Source organism: Spinacia oleracea, chromosome 1 (assembly GCF_020520425.1).
Source record: "Spinacia oleracea cultivar Varoflay chromosome 1, BTI_SOV_V1, whole genome shotgun sequence".
NCBI classification, from domain to species: Eukaryota; Viridiplantae; Streptophyta; class Magnoliopsida; order Caryophyllales; family Amaranthaceae; genus Spinacia; species Spinacia oleracea.
In genome coordinates this window covers 134,562,136-134,582,906 of record NC_079487.1, presented here as the reverse complement: position 1 = coordinate 134,582,906, position 20,771 = coordinate 134,562,136, and the positions used below count along the sequence as shown (strand labels likewise).

The 20,771-nt window shown below is 36.6% G+C and overlaps 3 protein-coding genes across 5 annotated transcripts; 1 reads left to right on the top strand and 2 right to left on the bottom strand.

Moving 5' to 3' along the window:
* Window positions 1–126: 126 nt before the first annotated feature.
* LOC110793982 (actin-11) lies at window positions 127–4,221 on the top strand. 2 transcript variants are annotated; one of them, XM_021998930.2, is made up of 5 exons: window positions 127–290; window positions 1,284–1,353; window positions 1,687–2,080; window positions 3,027–3,640; window positions 3,932–4,221. In XM_021998930.2, the coding sequence occupies exons 2-5, from the start codon at window positions 1,294–1,296 to the stop codon at window positions 3,995–3,997; spliced, it is 1,134 nt and encodes a 377-aa protein (XP_021854622.1). In that variant the 5' UTR covers window positions 127–290; window positions 1,284–1,293; the 3' UTR covers window positions 3,998–4,221. The 2 variants fall into 2 exon arrangements, with proteins under 2 accessions (XP_021854622.1, XP_056686286.1); XM_056830308.1 differs by having other exon boundaries at window positions 127–345.
* A 549-nt stretch (window positions 4,222–4,770) lies between these two features.
* On the bottom strand, window positions 4,771–11,844 carry LOC110793976 (ATP-dependent DNA helicase Q-like 5). Its single transcript, XM_021998922.2, has 19 exons — window positions 10,610–11,844; window positions 10,472–10,525; window positions 10,148–10,260; window positions 9,835–10,050; window positions 9,661–9,739; window positions 9,277–9,330; window positions 9,099–9,173; window positions 8,957–9,010; window positions 8,538–8,582; window positions 8,359–8,453; window positions 8,126–8,255; window positions 7,737–7,835; window positions 7,450–7,505; window positions 7,267–7,369; window positions 6,559–6,687; window positions 6,269–6,438; window positions 5,996–6,020; window positions 5,413–5,525; window positions 4,771–5,326 (listed from the first exon to the last, which is right to left on the bottom strand). Exons 1-19 carry the CDS (start codon window positions 11,699–11,701, stop codon window positions 5,239–5,241), a joined length of 2,790 nt encoding a protein of 929 aa, XP_021854614.1. The 5' UTR covers window positions 11,702–11,844; the 3' UTR covers window positions 4,771–5,238.
* Window positions 11,845–12,362: 518 nt separating this feature from the next.
* LOC110793968 (uncharacterized) lies at window positions 12,363–19,342 on the bottom strand. 2 transcript variants are annotated; one of them, XM_056830300.1, is made up of 7 exons: window positions 18,911–19,342; window positions 18,052–18,495; window positions 17,819–17,927; window positions 17,417–17,537; window positions 16,592–17,296; window positions 14,067–15,729; window positions 12,363–13,144 (listed from the first exon to the last, which is right to left on the bottom strand). In XM_056830300.1, exons 2-7 carry the CDS (start codon window positions 18,245–18,247, stop codon window positions 12,723–12,725), a joined length of 3,216 nt encoding a protein of 1,071 aa, XP_056686278.1. In that variant the 5' UTR covers window positions 18,248–18,495; window positions 18,911–19,342; the 3' UTR covers window positions 12,363–12,722. The 2 variants fall into 2 exon arrangements, with proteins under 2 accessions (XP_056686278.1, XP_021854599.1); XM_021998907.2 differs by having other exon boundaries at window positions 12,363–13,147; window positions 18,911–19,340.
* Window positions 19,343–20,771: the final 1,429 nt, after the last annotated feature.

Sequence of the window (20,771 nt, the reverse complement as noted above, 5' to 3'; positions counted from 1 at the left end):
TTTCCAAGTGCATAACAATATTATAAAAAGTATTATTAGAAACAAAATTATTGTCCAATAATTTAATTTCAATTTTTTTTTAATTTTTAAAATGGTTAAAATTAGTAGTTGCCTCGACGTGCTTGGCCAGTCGTGAAATTTGCAAATTCAAAGGTTCTCCGCTTCTCTCTCCCTCTCTCACACTTCTATACATCCATTTTCAAACTTTTCTCTCTCCAATTTTTAGGGTTTCATCTTCATCAAACTCCCGAATTCTTCATCACAATTCTCTCTTGTAATCACTATCTCTGGTAATTCTCTTCTCCTTTCACGATCAATTTCTCTAATTTCTACGCCATTTTTCAGGTTGAATTCTGCATTTTTATTGATTTATTGATTGTTTATCATAGTTTTGATTTCGTTGGATTTGCATTTTGTGTTTAGCTTCATAAATGTGGTATCATTTTCGCTTGATTAGCCGCATTGGGATTAATTTGTTGAATTTTTTGTATTTTTCTTTTCAAATGGGGTGCAGAATTGCTTCGGCTGGGATGAATATTTGATCTAATTTGGATTAAGATTCTGTTTGAATGAAATTTGATGCGGGATTTAACATGAGAACCTCACTGTTGATGACTATAATAATGTGATTTTAAATCTTTAAGTGATCCAATAGTGTTCCCCCCTGTTAGTCTCTAAGATCATTGAAATGCTGGTTTTGTAAGTGATCAGGATCCCTAATATAAACCTGGGATATGCATTTCAACTTATTGCGGTTGTAAATAGGATGAGCCTCAATTTAACCTACCCTTAAAATGATCCACATTTGGATGGGTTTGTTTAACTGTGTTTGTAACCTGTTGTCTGTTGTGTTTGATGAATTGGGATTTATTAACAAAGAGGCTCGCGTGTTATGTAATTTGATAACTACTCTCTCTGTCCCACTTAAATAGGCCAACATTTGGCTAAGGGTCATTTTTAAGGAATTGACTTGAAATACCTTAATTAGTTAATTGTTCTTGATAACTTATACATTTGTTAGAAGAAGCATCTATGATATTAGGGAATTGTAACTGGAACATGTGAAAATTTTATAATTAAACTTGCAAGATATGAGGAGTGGCCTAATTATTTGGGGAACTCTGAAATAAAAATGTGGCCTATGCAATTGAGACAGAGGGAGATAACTTGTATTATTTGGATCATTGTTTATTGAAAGGGATGGTTTTTAAAATGTCAAATTTTGTTAAACGGGTTAAATCTTGCAATCAAGGATATTAATTACACCCTTTTTCTTTGACCAGGTAATTAAAAATGGCAGATGGTGAGGATATTCAGCCCCTTGTCTGTGACAATGGAACTGGAATGGTTAAGGTAAATTCTTTTCCCTTGAATGAGTTAATAGGCTTATAGACATGCTTTCCTTTTTGGAGGCTTTTAGTGTGCTATTTGGATTTAAGGACAATGATGGTATCATGGTTGGTTTGGTTACGGGAGGTGGATTTGGCAACAAAGTTTATTGGTTTGATTGAATGTATGTGATTCTTTACGGGAAATTCAGGATTATGTCCATTGGTTCTGTCATATGTGTACTTTGGCCGGGGACTTGCAGTAGTGATTATCTGACATAGATGTCTTAAACTGTGTTGCCCATTAACCATTTTACTTCTATTATATCAAGTTCATTGATCTAACTTCTCAATGTAGGCTGGATTTGCTGGTGATGATGCACCACGAGCTGTGTTCCCTAGTATTGTTGGCCGCCCCCGTCACACGGGTGTGATGGTTGGCATGGGCCAAAAGGATGCATATGTAGGGGATGAAGCTCAATCAAAGCGTGGAATCTTGACCCTGAAATATCCGATTGAGCATGGTATAGTCAGCAACTGGGACGACATGGAAAAGATATGGCATCATACCTTCTATAACGAGCTCCGTGTTGCTCCAGAAGAGCATCCAGTCCTCCTTACTGAAGCCCCTCTCAATCCTAAGGCTAATCGTGAAAAGATGACTCAAATCATGTTCGAGACCTTCAATGCTCCGGCTATGTATGTTGCAATTCAGGCTGTTCTTTCTCTGTATGCTAGTGGTCGTACAACCGGTAAGACCCCTATATGATCAAAAATTCTCTTTTAAAATTATAGCTTTTTGGAAATGTTTCCTTTTATTTGCATAGCTCTCTAATTGGATACTGCTTAGATTGGGGTAAGAGATCATTTATTTGGATACTGCTTAGATTGGGAAGCCACTAATGCCGCTACTTGCTCAAAGTCTCATTCCTTCTTTCATATATTCAATGTTATTCTTAATCCTTACTTTACCAAATGATCTGGATTGCAATAAATTGCACAGAGATAAGGTTGCATACATTTGGATCTCCCTCAAGAGCCTAACTGGGTTTTTTTTCCGTGATAGTGGTGTAATTCTGTTCCTAAGTAAACATATTAATCATCTGTCCTATACTCCTATAGTTTACTCCTCTGTCCCAACCTCTGACAGCTTGTTTGTCCCTTAAAATGTTGATATTGTGTATTTTCCACCCCCTCCCATCAAAATGAACTACTTACAGATTGATTACCGTTTTATTTTCTTTCCAATTTGCAAAGTTGAATTTTCTTGTATTTCTTCTTTCATGATTTCTGAATGAAGTTACTCCCTCCGTATTCCCTCCGTATTATTAGGAGTCATACTTGCCATTTCCGGCCGTATTTTAGTACTAGTCACTCTTCAATTTTTAGTAACTTTTTAACTCCTAATTATTTAATATATCTAATTTCCTCTAGGGACCACCATATAATAAACTCACTCTCTACTTTGATTAAAATACTTTTCCATCGTCTTTTTTCTATTTGTTTATTACTCCCTCCCCCACTTGCTTTATTATTTTTATTAGATTCAACTCTCATTCCTTAATACTCGTGTCGGTCAACATGTGACTCCTAATAAAACACGGAGGGAGTATCAAGTTACTGTCTTATGCTCGTAATGCCCTTTTCTAGTGATACCGAGTTAATGTCAATGTTACTCATTGTGCAATTCAATTGCAGGTATCGTGCTGGATTCTGGAGATGGTGTCAGCCACACAGTCCCCATTTACGAAGGGTATGCTCTTCCGCACGCCATTCTTCGTCTTGACTTAGCTGGCCGTGATCTGACAGACTACATGATGAAGATCCTGACTGAACGTGGGTACTCTTTCACCACCTCAGCCGAGCGTGAAATTGTGAGGGACATGAAAGAAAAGCTTGCCTATATCGCCCTTGACTACGAGCAGGAGATGGAGACTGCAAAAACTAGCTCTTCCGTTGAGAAGAGTTACGAGCTTCCTGATGGGCAGGTGATTACTATTGGTGGTGAGAGATTCAGATGCCCTGAAGTCCTCTTCCAACCATCTTTGGTTGGTATGGAAGCTGCTGGTATTCATGAAACCACCTATAATTCAATCATGAAATGTGATGTGGATATTAGGAAAGACTTGTACGGAAACATCGTACTCAGTGGTGGTACAACCATGTTCCCTGGTATTGCTGATAGAATGAGCAAGGAAATTACTGCACTTGCACCAAGCAGCATGAAGATTAAGGTTGTGGCACCACCTGAGAGAAAATACAGTGTTTGGATTGGTGGATCTATCTTGGCATCACTTAGCACCTTCCAGCAGGTTTGTTTCTTTGGTTTTGATTGATCTTCTCAGTTGTTCTGAATTAGACCTGATCAACTATAACCCGCCCCGGCCCAAAAAACTACGGGTTTGGTTGCCTAAAATCTGTATTTTTAGACCAAAACCCGATCCCAGCCTGGAAAAGCCCGTTTTGGCCTGCAACAAATTTATTGGTTTGGGCATATTTTTTTTTGGTGTTAAAGCCCGTCTCAGCCCTAACTTTGATCACCTCTATACTGAATCATGCTTGCAGAATTCTGACATTTTTTTCCTGTTTTTCTGTAACTGCAGATGTGGATTGCTAAGGCAGAGTATGATGAATCTGGGCCATCAATCGTGCATAGGAAGTGCTTCTAATTTCACCATCAAATCAAAGATGAATGTTGGAGTGAGAAACCACGGCCGTTTATTTGGATTACGGGTGTACCTTGCACCCACTGATTTTGACTGGCGAGCCAAATTAGTCCGAAAATTTCTAGTTTATATTATTTGTAATTCTCTAGTTTTCATTGTGGAACAACGATCTTGAACGAGCAACAAAATTAATTTCTATAGTCCAATTTACAAATATCTTTCTTTTCTGAGTTAATTTTGCATCAGCAGATAACATATTATGGTATCAACTCTTATTAAACTCAGGTACATTGTTAGAAGTCTTTAAACCAGTTTCGTTATTCCATAGCTGTAGGCTTTGAATGAGCTTTTACTGATTTCATTTGCGCGTAATTTGCTAACAAATTGGCTTGTTACCCTAATGAACTTAAAATTATTCACTGTAACAATCGTGTTACTGTTGAAAATTAACAGTAAACCAGAAACAACCAATTGAGGTTGGCATGAGTGGTTAAGGGCCTCTTGCTCCTTAACCAAGGTCTCGGGTTCGAGCCTTGGGAATGGAAAAAATCTCAACTTGGAGGGATGCTGCCCATCGAGGTACCCATGCAAACTCCCACGGGAGATTACCTCGCCAAAGGCGGTGGGAACTCCTCGTAGTAGAACCAAAAAAAATAAAACAGTAAACCAGAAACAGCTTTTGATAATTTATCAGTTTTTTATAAATAAATTAAAAAAACTCCCAACAATAACTGTTGCAAAACAAACTAGGCTACTCAAAATCAAACAATGTAAGCTGACAAAACAAAAATAAGTATAATATACACAAGACACAAGGTATTTAACATGGATAAAAACCACAAGTGTGTTACTATCAATAAATTAGTGTTACATGTATAAATTAGGTAAGCACAACTTATCAAAGTGATCATAATTTTTTTACTAATACAATTACGAAACTACTACTTCGTAAACCAACTCAGAGGTGTATACATGGAGACTCCATATTGCCTTCTGTTAAGCTATTGTTCTGTACAGGGGTGACGTGCGTACTGCTGCGCACTTACCATGGAACCCGTCTTTGACCCGGTTCCTATTTGCTATACTCCGTTCATGGTCTTGTTCACAGTGATGACGAACAATAACAAACAGGGCATGGCATTTTCGTAATAAGACTGCTGAACAGTCAAGATGTTTGAACTTGTACCTGCAGAAACCTTTTTAGATCTATTCTGTTAAACCAATGTGGTAACATGTATAAAGCTCTATGTTCCATCCTTCCCTACAAAATTTATGAGCTCTAATTTTGCTGCTTCCATTACTACATTAAAGTCTACATTTGTATATCTTCCCCTGCAATCCAAAAATGATGAGCAACTTCAGCTTACAATTGTTCCCTGTATTAGTCGAGGCATGGATTTGGAAGCAGTTCAACTTACCAGAAATGAGTCTTTGACCAGTTTGCAGAAGGATAAGCTGGGCTAGCAATGCCATGCATTATTCTTGCTACTGCACGCGGGGTGAATTTGGCCCCTGAGCCTTGCAGAAAAACCTGTAGTGCCAAAGGTAACATAAAGTTCAACAAACTTATAAAGTCTTAAGGATATTTGATACTTACCACCTTTTAAGTTTTAGGTTTTCGTATTACCACCTTATAAAATGTTATTTCATATTTACCACCTTAATTTTATGAAACGTTTTATATTTACCACCTACTTGAAGAATTTTATCCAAATTTCCGTCAATGTAGGCTCTATTTACCTAACATTTCTCATTGGAAACCTAATGAAAGAGGAGTAAAATTTTAAAAAATTTGTTCAAGTATGGCCCACATAGACGGAAAATTGGATGGAATCCTTTAAAAAATGGTGAATACAAACATTTTCTTAAAATTAAGGTGGTAAATATAAAATTACATTTTATAAGGTGGTAAATACAAAAACCTGAAACTTAAAGGTGGTAAATATAAAAAAATCTTTGTCTTAAGCACAAAAGACTTTTAAGTATCAAATTGTCTGTTACCTTAATATCTGCTCGAAGAAATGGGCTGCACAAACATACACTGGTGATCAGTATTATAAAAAAAATCTATAACCAAAAAAAAAAGTAGAATGTTCTTGCAGAATTATGTAAAATCAGAGGGAATCGAGTCATCGCAAAGCTGATAATCATAGTGCACAGCTTTATATCCCTTCAGCGGCTTTTGCGAACAGAAAAAAGACACAGGTGATACATTATCATTCAATCTTTGACATGACAATCCATCAAAAAATGCTACAATGAAATGGCATATACCTGTTTTGCTTGATCTTGGTGGGAAAATCACTGATATTTTCTTCACTGAAGTATTCTGAAGTCATCTTCTGCAAACATGCTGTGTGCTGGACGACATCACAGCCATTTGTCCTTTCACATGATTTTACAGCAAAGGTAGCAGCATTGAACATCACATCTAATTTACGGACCTGTATTTTTCAGAGGAAATGCTAGTTATTTGCAGAATAAAGAAAATAATAAACAGGAAACATTACGAAATTTCCACGGAGACTTGGAAATTTACATCAAAGAAGCGGTTCAAGTAGTACCTTACAACATTCAATTTCTGACAACCATTTGGTCATCTGGGTAGCCAGAGAGCATACATCCTCAGGAACATGCACAATGACGTAACAGTAGCCTGGATCCTTCAATTCATATGTTATTTCTCCCTTAAACTGAAATGCAATAACAACTAGATTACCACCACAGACAATATATGATTAGTTCAAGAAAGAGTATTATTTTGTGTTTTTGGTACTACTCTAGCCACACAGTTTTTGGTAAAATACAATATGATAGCTATTAATCCCAATTAGTCGGGGGTGGCTGTGATAGTTAAGGTCACAGCTAGTGTGACTTCATAAAATCTTAACACGTCTGTTTTGTTTCTACAATGACTTAGAATCTGGAACCTGGTACATTAGCTATTCAAACAGATACAATATGGACCCCACTAGTATCTGAGGTTTACTTAATCAGATCGTGAATTCAAGATAGATCAATTAGAGTGCCAGCAGTTTTCAAGATAGATCATTAGAGTGCCAGCAGTTTTTATGGAACCTTTTAGTGAGCATTAGCATAAATTTATAATATATTTCTCTTTTATGTGTTAAAAAAGAGAGAGATAAGATTCATGTAGTTCTATATAATCCAAAGATTTAAAATAGTAAACTCCATTAAACTATTCAGGTGTGCTAAAAGTACCATCAAGCATTTCACCATATACAATTATAAATGGGTTACTAAATCCAGACCTTTAGGTTCTGCAGCTGGCTTAGAAGCTCAGTTGCTGTATGACCGATAGCATTTGCCACAGTGGGTATGTGAAAAGCATGTTGCCCATGCTTAGTCTCAGACCTGAAAAGTAATACGGCCTTAGTTCAGATTTACAGGGAAAAATTAGCAAAAACATTTTTTCTGTGGTCGATATAACATACTTGTTCAAAATCCCTGCAATTAGAGGGTCTTTGGCAGCTAACTCCACTGCAGGGGTCTGCATTTGATATAAGTACACAACATTTTGATGTCAATTATCAAGAAAATACCGTCATGCATTTCAGTTCTGTATGAACTAAGAAAATATTTTGTCGCCAGTCTAGTTCTCTTGTTAGTTGTTACTGAACACTGAAACTTACAAGTCATAAGATTTTTTTTTCACTAGAAAACAAAGCTACCTCTCAGAAAAGCAAAAAAAAAAAAAACAGTACTAGAAACAAGAATCAACCTTGTGAAAATTTAAGATGCAAGTAACATTCATTTGCGGAAGAAGATGCAAGTACTGAACTTCACCTAACTCCAATTGTGTTAAGATTGTTAGAATCACCTGAAATATTCAGCAGGAAATTACTCAACTCCATCATCTGTCAAATAATACTCAACAAAATTCAATTCATGGAGATGATAAAGCATGACTATACAATATCAAATTATCAATATAAGCAATACAACCATTAGCAATACTAGCAGCAATAACATGACAGTAGGTTCTGACACCTTATAAACAAACCCCAAATCTCTAAAAATTAAAGATGATCAAAATTGAACACTGTCAAATGAGTTTCCTTTTGGTGTTTGAAATAAATTAGGATAGCAGCCTAGCAGGTAGGAACATACCTCTTCTTTGATGTCAAATTTGCGAGATGCAGATTCTTTGACAAGTGAATGAATTTCTCCCTCAAGTCTCGTGCCATGGTTAAAAATTTCAGAAAGTAGTTTATTTACAGCATATTCATCTACACCATCACTGTCAAGTGAAAAATATTGTCAGGTAAATATCATTTCCTCTTATTTATTTTTTAAGAATCAATGATAAGAACACATATTGACATATAGCATTACAAAAACACCTGTACATAAGACTGCGTAGCCTAAAATAACTGGTGTCGTCAAAGAGGAGATGACAATATGATAACCTCCCATCACGACCAGCACGTCCAATCTCCTAAATGAGCAAAATTGAGTATCATTAGTATTTACAAGCTATGCATCAGCAATTCAGGACTACTCATAGAGTAAAAGAATGAACCTGAACATACTCTTCCACGCTTTCTGGCAAACTGTAATGAATGACCTGAAATAGACAGAAATCTCAGGCAGTCATTCTCTTGAATTTGAAGACACTTTGTGTTTGTGCTTGTAAATAGATCTATTGCTAGATGAACCAAAATGGTTCCCAAAACAAAAAGTTTCTTCTTTTCTGAATTGTTTTTTCATCTGTTCTCTGTTACCTTCCAGAAAACACCTTGTGTCATGCTTTTGTTTACTGGAATTCACAGGAATATCTAATATCTAATGTGCGCAATACTAAATTCATCAACCTGATGATCAAAAACACTGGCATGGCTATGACACTATTTATTTGATTTATTTCCTTCTACTTGCTGTACAGGAAAAAAAAATGTAAATACTTGTATAAAGAATAGTTCTGGAGTAAGACTTTCTTACAGCTCCAACATCACTTTTGTCAAGCCCCATTCCAAATGCCACAGTTGCGACAACCTATCATCAAAACAGATAATATATGACTAGATGAACAAAATTACAAGACTACAAGTGACGAAGAAATGTCGCCAAGATGATGTTATACCACTCTGAGCTTGTTGGAACAAAATAATGCTTGGACACGACTACGATCTTTTGCCATCATGCCACTGTGATAACACTGGAATCTCATAGAAAATACATCAATCAGTTGTTACACTTTTAGAGGAATTCTAATATCCAGACAGTTGAAGTGAATGGACTAAACAGATTTTTCTACTCACCATTGCACGAATGTTATAATCGCTCAAGTATTTACTGACCATGTCAGTCTCTGACTGCACCAAAAACAGAAGTGGAAAAAAGATAGAATGTCAAAAGCCGTGATTTTTGAGGGACAAGGCATGCATGCTTCTCCACTCATTGAAAACCCAAGGGAGAGCAAAAGGCATATGATTACACGCCTACCAACATTCCGTGTCAAGCAAGTAATACATGCAACAGAATTTGTTTTAACAACATAGATAGGTTCAATGAAGTAAACTAAAGCCTTCAAAAGCTTCAAGTTATATTAACAGACTAGGAGATCCATTTTTAGTAGTAGTATAGGATTTTATTGCCATTATCATGAGAAATCATTGAAAATACAAGAAAACTTTACCAATTACCTGAAATTTGCAGTAAATAATAATGCTCTTGAGTTCGGCATATGGGGATGACTTGATTATTGCAATCAAATCTTTGATCCTGTTCATCCAACACAATGACACAAGTTCTAGTCATTTATACAGCTATTAATCAGGTTAAAGTACGTTAAATAAGAGGCAATGCAATATATTTACTTGCTATTTCCACATAAAGACACAGACAACTGCAAATTGTTTCTCAGCTGAAGAGTCTTCACCAGATTAGTTGAGGAAATGTCCAAAGCATGCATAACTGCATGAAGTGTTTTTTGTGTTGCTGTTGCAGTCATTGCAAGTATGCATCCAGCTTTCAGTTTATCACGGAGTACAGACGCCCTCAGCCTCATGTATGAAGGCCGGAAATTGTGTGACCTGAGGCAACAAATCTCAGAAAAGCAAGTCTACTGGAAAATGTATATAGCAACTTTGAAACAACAAATAGAAAAGAAATCCAACTGGAGTCACTGACCATTCAGATACACAGTGAGCTTCATCAATCACTATGAGTGATATTAATGTGCAAGAGGAAATGATTGAGATAAACTGTTCATTCAGAAACCTCTCTGGTGAAACAAAAAGCACCTGAATCATACAAAAGAATTACTCATACAAGAACCAACATACAATGCACACTGATTCACTCAAGCCTTCTAAAAAACAATAAAAATCCATCACTTAGAAAACATGATAAACCCGAAGTTCTAGTAACTAAAACTAGTTGCATTTCAATGAAAATGCATACTATAATAAAGTTTATTCCACACAAGTTGAGCTTATAAGGCAACAGATTCACCTTTATGCTTCCTTCTTGTAATAGGCTTAGAGTATCAGACATCTCCTCAAACGACTAAAACATATCATACATCAACCAATTAGCAAAACATCAAAAAGATAAACTAACAAATTACTAAAAGGGTGAAGTAAATTTCACCTGACTACTACTTAAGAAAGCACCATTCACAACATTAGGAAGCTGTTTTAACTGATCAATCATCAAAGCCATTAAGGGGCTTATAACAATCGTAATCCCCGGAAAAACAATAGCAGGCAACTGATAACACAGTGATTTTCCAGCACCAGTAGGCAAAACCAACATAGTTGATTTCCCAGAAAGCACCATTTTAATAGCTTCCAACTGCCCATCACGAAACGAATCATAACCATGTGTAAGCTTCAATAAGCTCACCAAATTCTCATCAGACGCCTCGTCCCTAACATCTAAAACAGCTTTTTTAATCAATTCAGCATCTACACTTGACATTTCACTCTCCCCCTTTACCTGCTTTCCATTACTCCCCAAAACCAAACCTTCCTCATCATTATTTCCATCCCCATTTTTCGCTCCGAATTTTCGCTTACTCCTGTAATAATTACTTCTTCTTGATGAACTAAAGTTCCTATTCTTCCCCTTAAACTTAAACCTCTTACTACCATACCCATTAATATTCAACCTCACAAAATTCCCTTCACCACTACCTTTAAGCCTTTTTGCAGGTGCTATGCTAGAACTAGACTCACTCCTAGCTCCACCCCCAATCAAATTTGACGGTCTCCTAACTACCCTTTTCTTCAAACTAACACCTTCACCTTCTAAATTGACATCAAACCCAGGTTCCGAACCCGCCCCAGTTGGCAAAATCGGAACCTTTTCACTATCATTATCAAAATTAAGAGAATTGTTCTGAAACTTTGAGAAAGAATTAGATTTAGAAAAGGAACAAAAACCAGCCCTGACAGAATTGGGCCCAGAAATTTCGGGATTACTAAAAGTAGGTCGTTTAATTGGGAGGGAAAAGCATGGGAGGAGGGTTGAATTGGATGATTCGCGAAGTGGGTGTTGAACTTGAGGAGGTTTTTGTGGATATTTTGGGGAAATCGAAGAGGGTTTTTGTGGGGTTTTGGGTGGTTTTTGTTTGACATTTAAGATGGGTTTTCTGGGAATTTTTTGTCGGGGAGAAGGAGTTGAGTTTCTGGGTGGAGTTGCAGAGACGTGAGAGCAATCAGAATCGCTATCTGAATCCATTTTTCTGTTGAAGATTGAAGACTTCAGAGAGAATGGAGTTTAAAACTGCTTTGTGTTTTTTTTTTCTGCAGATCTTTGGGATTTTTCAATGGAGGGTTTATGCTTCAGTCTTGCAATTTCCCCGCCAAAAAATGTTCATTTTTCTTTTCAGTAAATTAAATTGTTTCTGGTCCGAATGAGTCACGAGAGCATTTATCGGTAGAGTATTCTTCACTTTCCCAATGACTTTGATCTATTCACGTTGTTGTTACTTTGTATTCCTTCTTGTTAAATTTAAACGAGAACAAATCAGAAAAATTCAAACCAAATCAGATCAAAAGAAGCAAAAAAAAAAAAACAATCACAAACACATTCCGACCAGACCAGAAAAGTTAAGACGAGACTAGAGAAGAGAACAAAGCGAACCTATGATTTATCGTGCACATGTCTCACCAAGCTAATATCGCATTGTTATTAGTGCATTGTATTATGAGTTACTCCTCCGTTTCGTTTAAAACGCATCATTCTGCCTTTTACACTATTTCTCCGTTTCTTTATAAATGTATCTTTTTGACTTTGGATTCTCCTCAAATTGTAAACTACTCCGTATTTTATGTGTTCTCCGTGAAAATTGCTTTCAACCAAAACAACCGATAATAATAAACATGAAGTGACAACAAAGTGACAAGCCAAGATAAAATCATTGCTTTTTTATTTATTCCAGCTCTTACAGCTGATGGATCAAATGAAACAAATATGACAACATCATCATCATCTAATCAAACCTGAAAATAATTGAATGTAGCTAAACCCATTCAAGTGGTAATTAAATGGAGCAAGAACATACCCTTAATTGCCTCTTGGCTCTCTCTAATAATAATAATAATAATATCAGCCTAATTTGAACAAAGAAACTTTACAAGATTATGCACCCACACGAACCGTGGTACGTACGAACTGGTGTTACAAAATAATGTGGAAAATTTGCAATTATCAAACCAACAAAACCCCCCAAAACAAACCAAAACTTGCAAAGAAAATCTCACATTATAGTGCAGTTGCACTTGGATTCCAATTTGGGAGGTTTCATGCTATCTGCATTATTACTGCTAGGAAGCCCGACATTCCTAACTACGGCCCGTTCATGTTCATTTGACCTCTCATCATTTTCAGTGAGAGGAGGAGGTTTTACCTCGGTTTCTGGTATCCGCCCTTTTCTGGTTTTCTGAGTTTTCGGTGTTTTGTTACTGGTAAATCCACGATGATCAGAGCTACGCCTTTCTGGGATAGTAACCGTTGGTCTAGAACCTTCCAATGGCTCTAGGTTCTCTTTTTCTTTCTTAATGGAAATACAATCTAAGTCGTGGACTATGGAATTGCAAAACAGAATTGTATCGGTTGCTTCTTCTAGTGTCGGACATTTTGTTCTTCCCCCGCCTTGTTCTTCCATTGTCACGGTAGATTCTTCTGTAAGAACCAGCAAATCATCAGCATAACAAGCAATAAAAATGGTTATATTTCATTTTATGGTATTATGCAATCTAGCATGAGGAACCTCATGCTACCAACAAAAGAGGATGGATGCTGTAAGAATATCCTAAACTAGACCTGGTTATTGGGCGGATCAGGCCAGGGTTGGTGCGGGTCAAAAGTGGGTAGGGTAATGAAAGGGTCCATTTCAACTAGTAATAAAGATCGTATCTTTCATTTTAAGATGCATTTTTAGATATGTAATCTAGCATAGGAAACTTCATGCTACCAACGAAAGAGTGTAATGCTGTGAGAATATCCTAAGCCAACAATCTGCAAGCATAAACAAAAATTTCTAACAATAATCTTTCAAAGATATCTTCTGAGATACACGGAGAATATAATGAACAGTAAGCTGAAAACACGTGATGTTTGGATGTATAAATACAGTCAGTTAAAACTAGGGCTGCCAAATCGGGTCATCAGTCAATTACAGGCAGGGTATAATCTTCGGGTATAATCGGATAATGTAGTTGTGCAGGGTCATTGTACTTATTCGGATTGAAAGTGTGAATTTTTTTTCCGGGTCACTTCGGTTTTTGTCAGAAATCCGGTTGGATCGGGTCAGTTTTTGACAGCCCAAGTTAAACCCACCAACTTACGCCCCTCATCTCCCAGCTTATTATAAAACATCATTTCTTGGGTGTTTTCCAATTACCAGTTATCATTCCGAAGGAGGATAAGACTAAACATCATTTCAGGCATCAGAACTCTTTGTGGATCCCTTATACGACAGAACGTGTAATTTCACAAGAAAAGGTTACTCAACCCAACCACAATAAATTATTTTAAAGCACATTCAGAAACAAGTGTATCAGAAGAAAGCTATGAATGTATAAGACAGAAGGATATATACCTGCATTCCCATAAGCATGATTTGATTCAGTGGACTTCGGAGATGAATCCTTAACTTCATCGTCATTATAATGTGTGGTAGATGAAGGATCTTCCAAATCTTCCCTGGAGACCATATCAATTTGTGACTTTGGTGAGCTAGGATGAGAATCGTTAATTTCAATTTCAGACATTGTAGATACAGAACATTCAGCGGGATCTTCTGCATCTCCCACGTGGTTTACCCTGTTTCCTGGCACTATATTTTCTTCTTCCATAGAAGATTCAACAAATGCAGTCTCTTCTAAATTTCGGATATTTCCTAGATCTTTTTCTAATTCAACATCCCCTCGAGATTTTCCCTCGAACTCGGAGCTTACCATATGGTCAGATTCGAGATCTGTTTCCCGAGAAATCATGTGCATGTCATTGTTTCCCACTCCGGAAATTGATGGAACAGCATCATCATGCAATCCTGTAATTTCTACTATTTGATCAGAAGGCGATCCAGGTCTATCCACTGCAACAATATGCCTCATGTTGGTGACAGATCCTTCACAACTTCCATCACGTGAGCTTGTTGATTGTTGATAAACCGGCAAAGATGCCCCTGAAAGTGAAGATCCTGTTCTCTGATGATGTCTTGGGCTTGCATCAGATCTCTTGCCACTGAATTGTCTCTGCACAACATGTCTACCTGTACCTGAGGTCAAATCCATGGAAGATGTAGCAGAGAAACTACCATGACCGATAGAACTCCTCATCGAACTAGTCAAGTCTCTGGCGTAAGATAGATCATCATAAGATATAGCACTGCTGTTTATGGTCCTACCATGAATCAAAGGCCCCTTGTAACTACTTGACCTATTCAATAGTAGAAGTGAAATACCAGCACCTTCTGCAACATTCATATTCCTGTTTGTTTTCTCACTACAATTTTGCATCTCCTGCAAACTGTTAGCTGTATGAGACGGATCATTAACAGTTGTGTGTTCTTCAGTTATTAACTGCTCAGAAAGCATCTTCATACTTTCCTCCTCCACTGACATTGTAAGAGAATTTTCCAGACAACTTTCCCTTGGTTGATTGACCTGATCCTCGGCTTCAAGTGTAGAATGTGTTACATGCGATTCCTCAAAGACATTCATTGAAGGACTTATTTTAGGGTTGCTCAACAACTCTTCTTTCTGTTTGCATTCAGGACATATATTATCGTCATTTTCCGCAACCTCAATAGGATGATACTGGTTGTCACATCGACAACAGAGTAATACATTTTCATGGCTATCAATTTTCGCAATATTATACCGCACATCCACTGCAACAGCTTCATCACCAGCCTTAGAAGCAAATGAGCTATTACCAGGTTCAACATGTTCCGTTGTTAATGCACCATTTCCTTCATCCCTAACGCCCTCCTTTGTAGCATTATCCGTCTTTTCAAATGCAAATACCTCGTCATGAATATCAGAGAAAGGTGCCCTAGCATATTCACTTGCCCCGTCATCTTCAGTATCATGTGCCCCGCTTATTGCTAGGTCAGAACTAGCGTTACTACTGGTGGTAACTGAAGAGTTCCTTGATATCATAGTGCGATGGGTGGAACTGGCTTTTCCAGCATAGAAGGTAGAGCTGGGGACACTTGATAAAAGTGGCCTGAACATATTCTGAGGACTTTTTCGATCCTACAAATATTAGGAAGTTATTATAAGATGTTGCAGATAACAACAAAAACTAGTAACTACTCCGTAATAAATAGTAGTTTGTGAATTAATACTAAAAAGGTGTCTAAATAAGTCACCTGTATATTTTTGGTGTCAGTAAAATTTCAACAAAAATTAATGTTTTCCTTCATACAATTCTTGGGAGGAAACTAGAGTAACACCTCAAAGCAAGCTTAAATAACTGCAAAACCCATAAAAAGATTCTTGTTCGTGAAACTAATACTCCCTCCCTTCCTATAATATTTTGCATTCATTCCTTTTGGGTTGTCCAATAATACATCGTCCACCCTATTTTTGGTATAGAACCACTATCACTGATTACTTAACTTTTCCTCTATCCTAAATACAAATTTATCCACCATCTCCACTTCTCTCTCCTCAAAACAAATGTACTCACTATCTCCGTCTCTCCGGTCACACCTATTCTCTAAGTTTTGAAGTTTTCACAAAAAAGAATGGCCCATTATATTACCTCGAATGGGATACAGGAATACAACTTATAGGCAAAAGGGGGGAGATCTCTCTCTCTCTCTATCTATCTATACCCTCCTCCCAAGATTCCCATCGTTTTCCTAAATTCAATCTATTTTTCTTGATATCAACCATCATTAGTAACTATATTGTGTAGGGGCATCCAGAATAGGGACATTCATTACTGGTTGGGTAACTACCTAAAATCTTGTGAGTCTTTAGATGAAGCAGTCTCGCTGAAAGTTATCAAAAAGTTCAATTATAGGTTACTTCATGAATCATTTGCAGGTCTGTTGACACTACCTTAATGGTAACGTTAATAATCACAAAGGAGTTAAAATAGTAATAGTACCATTTGCCGCATTGCTGAATCAAATGATCTCTTTGGAGCAGAACTTGGGGACATCGTCTTTGTAGGTTTCTTAGAGTAAGCCAATGGTCTGCCACTGGAATAACCACTGGCTGCTCCCTTTCTTGGCATTGGACGCTGCTCAGAGACACTCAAAGGAGTGGACTGCAAAGAGTCTGCATCATCATCACCTGATGATGCTATAGAACCTTTACTGTATCTATCTCGTTCTTGACTATGTGATGAACCGATGCTTCTGGTAGCAGTCGGTGACCTTGATTGCCTGCCTCTGCTTGCCCTAGATGCCGGTGAAGATCCCCGAACATATGATGCAGGTCTATCCGCCAAAGAAGTTCGGAGATTCGGAGGTGCCTCTAAGGAGAAACCGGGAATGTTCGACTGCCATGCCCTTATTTTCGGTGATGCGGAATTACCACGGCTTGTATTTACAGGGGATGTACCCCTCATATCAGAAGATCCAGCAGTTGTTCTCCGAGAAGTTGGTGTTAAAGATCTTGAAGGAGGTGTTGAAGGCTTGATTGGGGGAGGGGATGGTCTTCTTGATGGAGGACTGGCCCGTAATGAAACGGGACTTGTATGAGGAGCTGAAGATGTCCTTCCCCTAAGTGTACTACTACTAGACTTAGGAGATGGGCTCAAACGCTGCGGACTAGGACTACCTCTACTGCTTCTCTGACTTCTCTCCATCTGTAAACATAGTGGTATGAATGAATATTAATTGAAGAAATAACAAGTGATAGTATAATATACTAGTTTCTTTGACAAATAACAACAAAACATCAACAGTTCATCAAATTAGTGACTCACGGTAGATGATCTTGAAATGGAGATGGGCCGGGTTCGAGCTCTACCAATATGTACATGGTTATCGGGAGCAGGATCCTCATCCAATGATGGAAAGAGAGGAGTGTCTGGAGGAGTCAATAACCTTCCGGTTTAAGACATAAAAGATAAAATTAGAACACTTAACAATCTAACAACAGGTGTAACAAAATAAAATAAAACAAAGTATTTTCGTGAAACAAGCAAACTGCTTTTTGTTGAAAAAAGACAGTACAATTACACCATGTAAATAAGCCCGCCAACTTTGTAAGGATATAAGGAAAAAGATGAACTTAAATAGGCAAAATTATTATCACTCCATTGCAAAGGAAAAAACAATTCCCTGCTATGCTAAGCTCAAACAAAAAAACAAAAAAAAAAACTAACCATTCATAATCATTCTTATCACCATCCGCATTGAGCAGATCACTGCTCTCTCCTCGAGCAGGAATATTGATTCCAAGCTTTAAATCTGTGAAAGACTTCACTTTGGAAGCTGCAAGTTCCACAGACAATAAAAAACAAAACAAAGATAAGGCATTAAGCAACAATAGAACGCGATTATCAACTCAAATCAACAAATCAATAGAGTGAACTAAGGCAAGAGTCTTAGGAATTACATAATAAATCATCAAAATCATCCGCCGACTGAAGAAGAAAATTCTCATTTTCTCTGCTCTGCAATTCATTGAATAGAGCAAGATCATCATCTCTTTCTTTAAAAGATAGTCCGGTTTCAAAACTGCGCCCCCTCTTATGGATATCATTATGAGGACCACCAACAGGCGAACGCCTTAAGGATGGAGAAGGAGGCATCCTCAATGCCTTAAACTCCCTTTGCTATAAGTCACACAATACAATCCATACAAAGAAAACTTCAAACTCCGTCCACGTGCTTAATAACTCGCGCTGGAAAACAGTAATTTGCCGTGCTTAATAACTTGCACTGGCAAACAGTTCTCTTAATCAGAACCTCACTGAGCCAGCCTTCCTTGAATGATGATACAATTCCATAAAAGCTTCAGCCAAACCAGCTATTCAATATGCCAATTTAGAAACTCTACCTACATTCATAATTAACAAAATCAATACGGGCTTCGAATTCGTCTCCAATCAAGCAAGATCACTGTTCAATTAACTCAATGTAGGTACACCAGAATCAATCCACACTCACACCCTCAAATATAAGTGAAACCTCGTTCACTACACAACTCAAATTGCCAAACCCACAAAAACCCTTTTCACAAAATCTCAACAAACAATCACCCAAACAGAAAATACATATACATATTCAAGATCGTTACTCAACACAAACCCTAGTTCATCACCAGCCACTTTACAAAAACAACACAGAATGGCACTTAAAATTAAGCATAATTACTACTTCATTACAATCAATTACACCCAAAAAACCCCAATTAACAACACATTAAACCAACCCCTTTTCCCCCAAATTTATCTATTGTGTGAAGAACTTACCAGAAATACTCCAAAGTCCAAAGCATTTGAATCAAATCCCCTCAAAATTTGATGAAGGTTGCAAACATTCTGGAATCAAAACCACTTGGATCTGCTTCAAACCAAGAAAAACACAAAATGGGAACTATAGATCAGATTAAAGCTTCAACTCCACAAATTCTCACTTTCTCTCTCTACAACTGTGAAGAACTGAGCTGGGATTTCTAGAGAGAGAGAAATAATGACAAAATTAGAACCCAATTCTTAAAATTTTGTGGGATTTATGTTGGTTTCCTCCTTAACACGCCTTCATTCTCTTTCAGGTTTTGTTTCTCTGCTATACTACACAAAAAACTTCTGTAAAAATTTTGCCTTTTTTCTGGGGGAGGATTTTAATTTATTTTAATTTTTTTATTTAATTTTTGTGGGGGGTTTATCGTTTGTTGTTGTTGTGTGATTATTACAGTTTTGTGCTACTGTGAATCCAGTTCAGCTGTGCCTTTCTTTCTTTCCTTTTCTTTCTTTTTTCCACCCTTTTTTGTCTCCTCTTTAATTTTTATTTTTATTTTCATTTTCATTAAAATGTACCTGTGCTAACACACGGGATATGATTTTTCACAGAAAAATAAATTTTACATAGCTATTAAGGTAAATAATTACTTTCCCTCAAAAAAAAGAAAAGGTAAATAGTTACTACGTATATAAAAGTTACTAGGAGGCTAGTAGTTTAAAATTGGGAAAATGACATTTCATGTTTATATGTAAAAATTTTATTTTGTTTTCGTTTTATATGAGCATGACTTTTTTTTGTTTTTGTTTTTGTTCTTCTTTGTGTGTGAAAAATGAGATGGGTGTTTTTACATAATTTATTAAATTTTTGGTTGTTTGTGTTTAAAAATAAAATAATTTGGTTGTATGTGATTGTGATGAACAAAGACAACACAAAGACAAAAAAATATTGGCATGTTTTAATCTTAGAGAATAAAGATAATTTATTTATTTTTGTCATGTAATCTTAAGGAATGAAAGAGAGTTTGTTTTTGGTTTTAGTTTTTGGTGAATTTTGTATTAGACGAGCAGATTGATACGTGTAGAAGTTTTTTATAGTTGTTTTTTTGCTGATTTACTAGATTGAACACAACATAATATAATTTATGTCTTTTAACGTATGTCACACCCTATCGTACTTAATTTATAACGTATAATTTATAAGAAGGTTTAGAAAATACGATAATTTGTTGCGATTAGTAGCTAAAATTTGGCTTAGTTGCAAATGTTAATGAAATTTTACTTTAATTAAATAGATTCGCTTGTATATCGTCAATCATGTTGAACTAAGCAAAGGGTGAACTAAGCAAAGGGTGTTTACCCGTGGATTAAAAGCCACAGAAACATTAGAAATAGCATGAGTATGTGAAATACTCATATTTGATTTGTAACTAAGTAATCAATATCATTACTTATCTATAGTCAAAAAAAATTATAACATGCAAAAAAGACTCGGAATGTATGAGCTTGCTTCATCCAACCATTATCACCAGGGGAGGAGATTCATCACTTCTTAAATCAACGGTTGTGATTGCATAAAAGAGAATAAATGGGGATTTTTTTATGATTGTCTTTTTACTTGTTTAAGTGCCGTTCTTAAGATTAGGAAATATGGAGAATACGGTTAACCCGTTTAAACATTGTAGTTACTGCACATACTACAAAGTTTCACAAGATGATATGTAGTCGACTAACTTATATTTTCGACTCATTTACTTTTTTCGTCCCAATTTAATCGTCACACTTTTCATTTACATCCACTCCAATTTAATTGTCACACTTTATTTTATGGCATAAACCTACTAACATTTACCACTTCTCTCTTCTCAGTTCT

What these genes read in the sequence shown, in the direction of transcription:
- LOC110793982 (XM_021998930.2), top strand. Translation starts at nt 1,294, where the DNA reads ATGGCAGATGGTGAGGATATTCAGCCCCTTGTCTGTGACAATGGAACT. An exon ending in ATGGAACTGGAATGGTTAAG is followed by an intron (nt 1,354 to 1,686) that starts GTAAATTCTTTT and finishes TTCTCAATGTAG; the next exon opens with GCTGGATTTGCTGGTGATGA. An exon ending in CACTTAGCACCTTCCAGCAG is followed by an intron (nt 3,641 to 3,931) that starts GTTTGTTTCTTT and finishes CTGTAACTGCAG; the next exon opens with ATGTGGATTGCTAAGGCAGA.
- LOC110793968 (XM_021998907.2), bottom strand. Translation starts at nt 18,247, where the DNA reads ATGCCTCCTTCTCCATCCTTAAGGCGTTCGCCTGTTGGTGGTCCTCAT. An exon ending in TGATTTTGATGATTTATTAT is followed by an intron (nt 17,928 to 18,051) that starts GTAATTCCTAAG and finishes TGGAACTTGCAG; the next exon opens with CTTCCAAAGTGAAGTCTTTC. An exon ending in GATAAGAATGATTATGAATG is followed by an intron (nt 17,538 to 17,818) that starts GTTAGTTTTTTT and finishes TTAAACCGGAAG; the next exon opens with GTTATTGACTCCTCCAGACA.
- LOC110793976 (XM_021998922.2), bottom strand. Translation starts at nt 11,701, where the DNA reads ATGGATTCAGATAGCGATTCTGATTGCTCTCACGTCTCTGCAACTCCA. An exon ending in CTTTCTTAAGTAGTAGTCAG is followed by an intron (nt 10,526 to 10,609) that starts GTGAAATTTACT and finishes GATATGTTTTAG; the next exon opens with TCGTTTGAGGAGATGTCTGA. An exon ending in TACAAGAAGGAAGCATAAAG is followed by an intron (nt 10,261 to 10,471) that starts GTGAATCTGTTG and finishes TGTATGATTCAG; the next exon opens with GTGCTTTTTGTTTCACCAGA.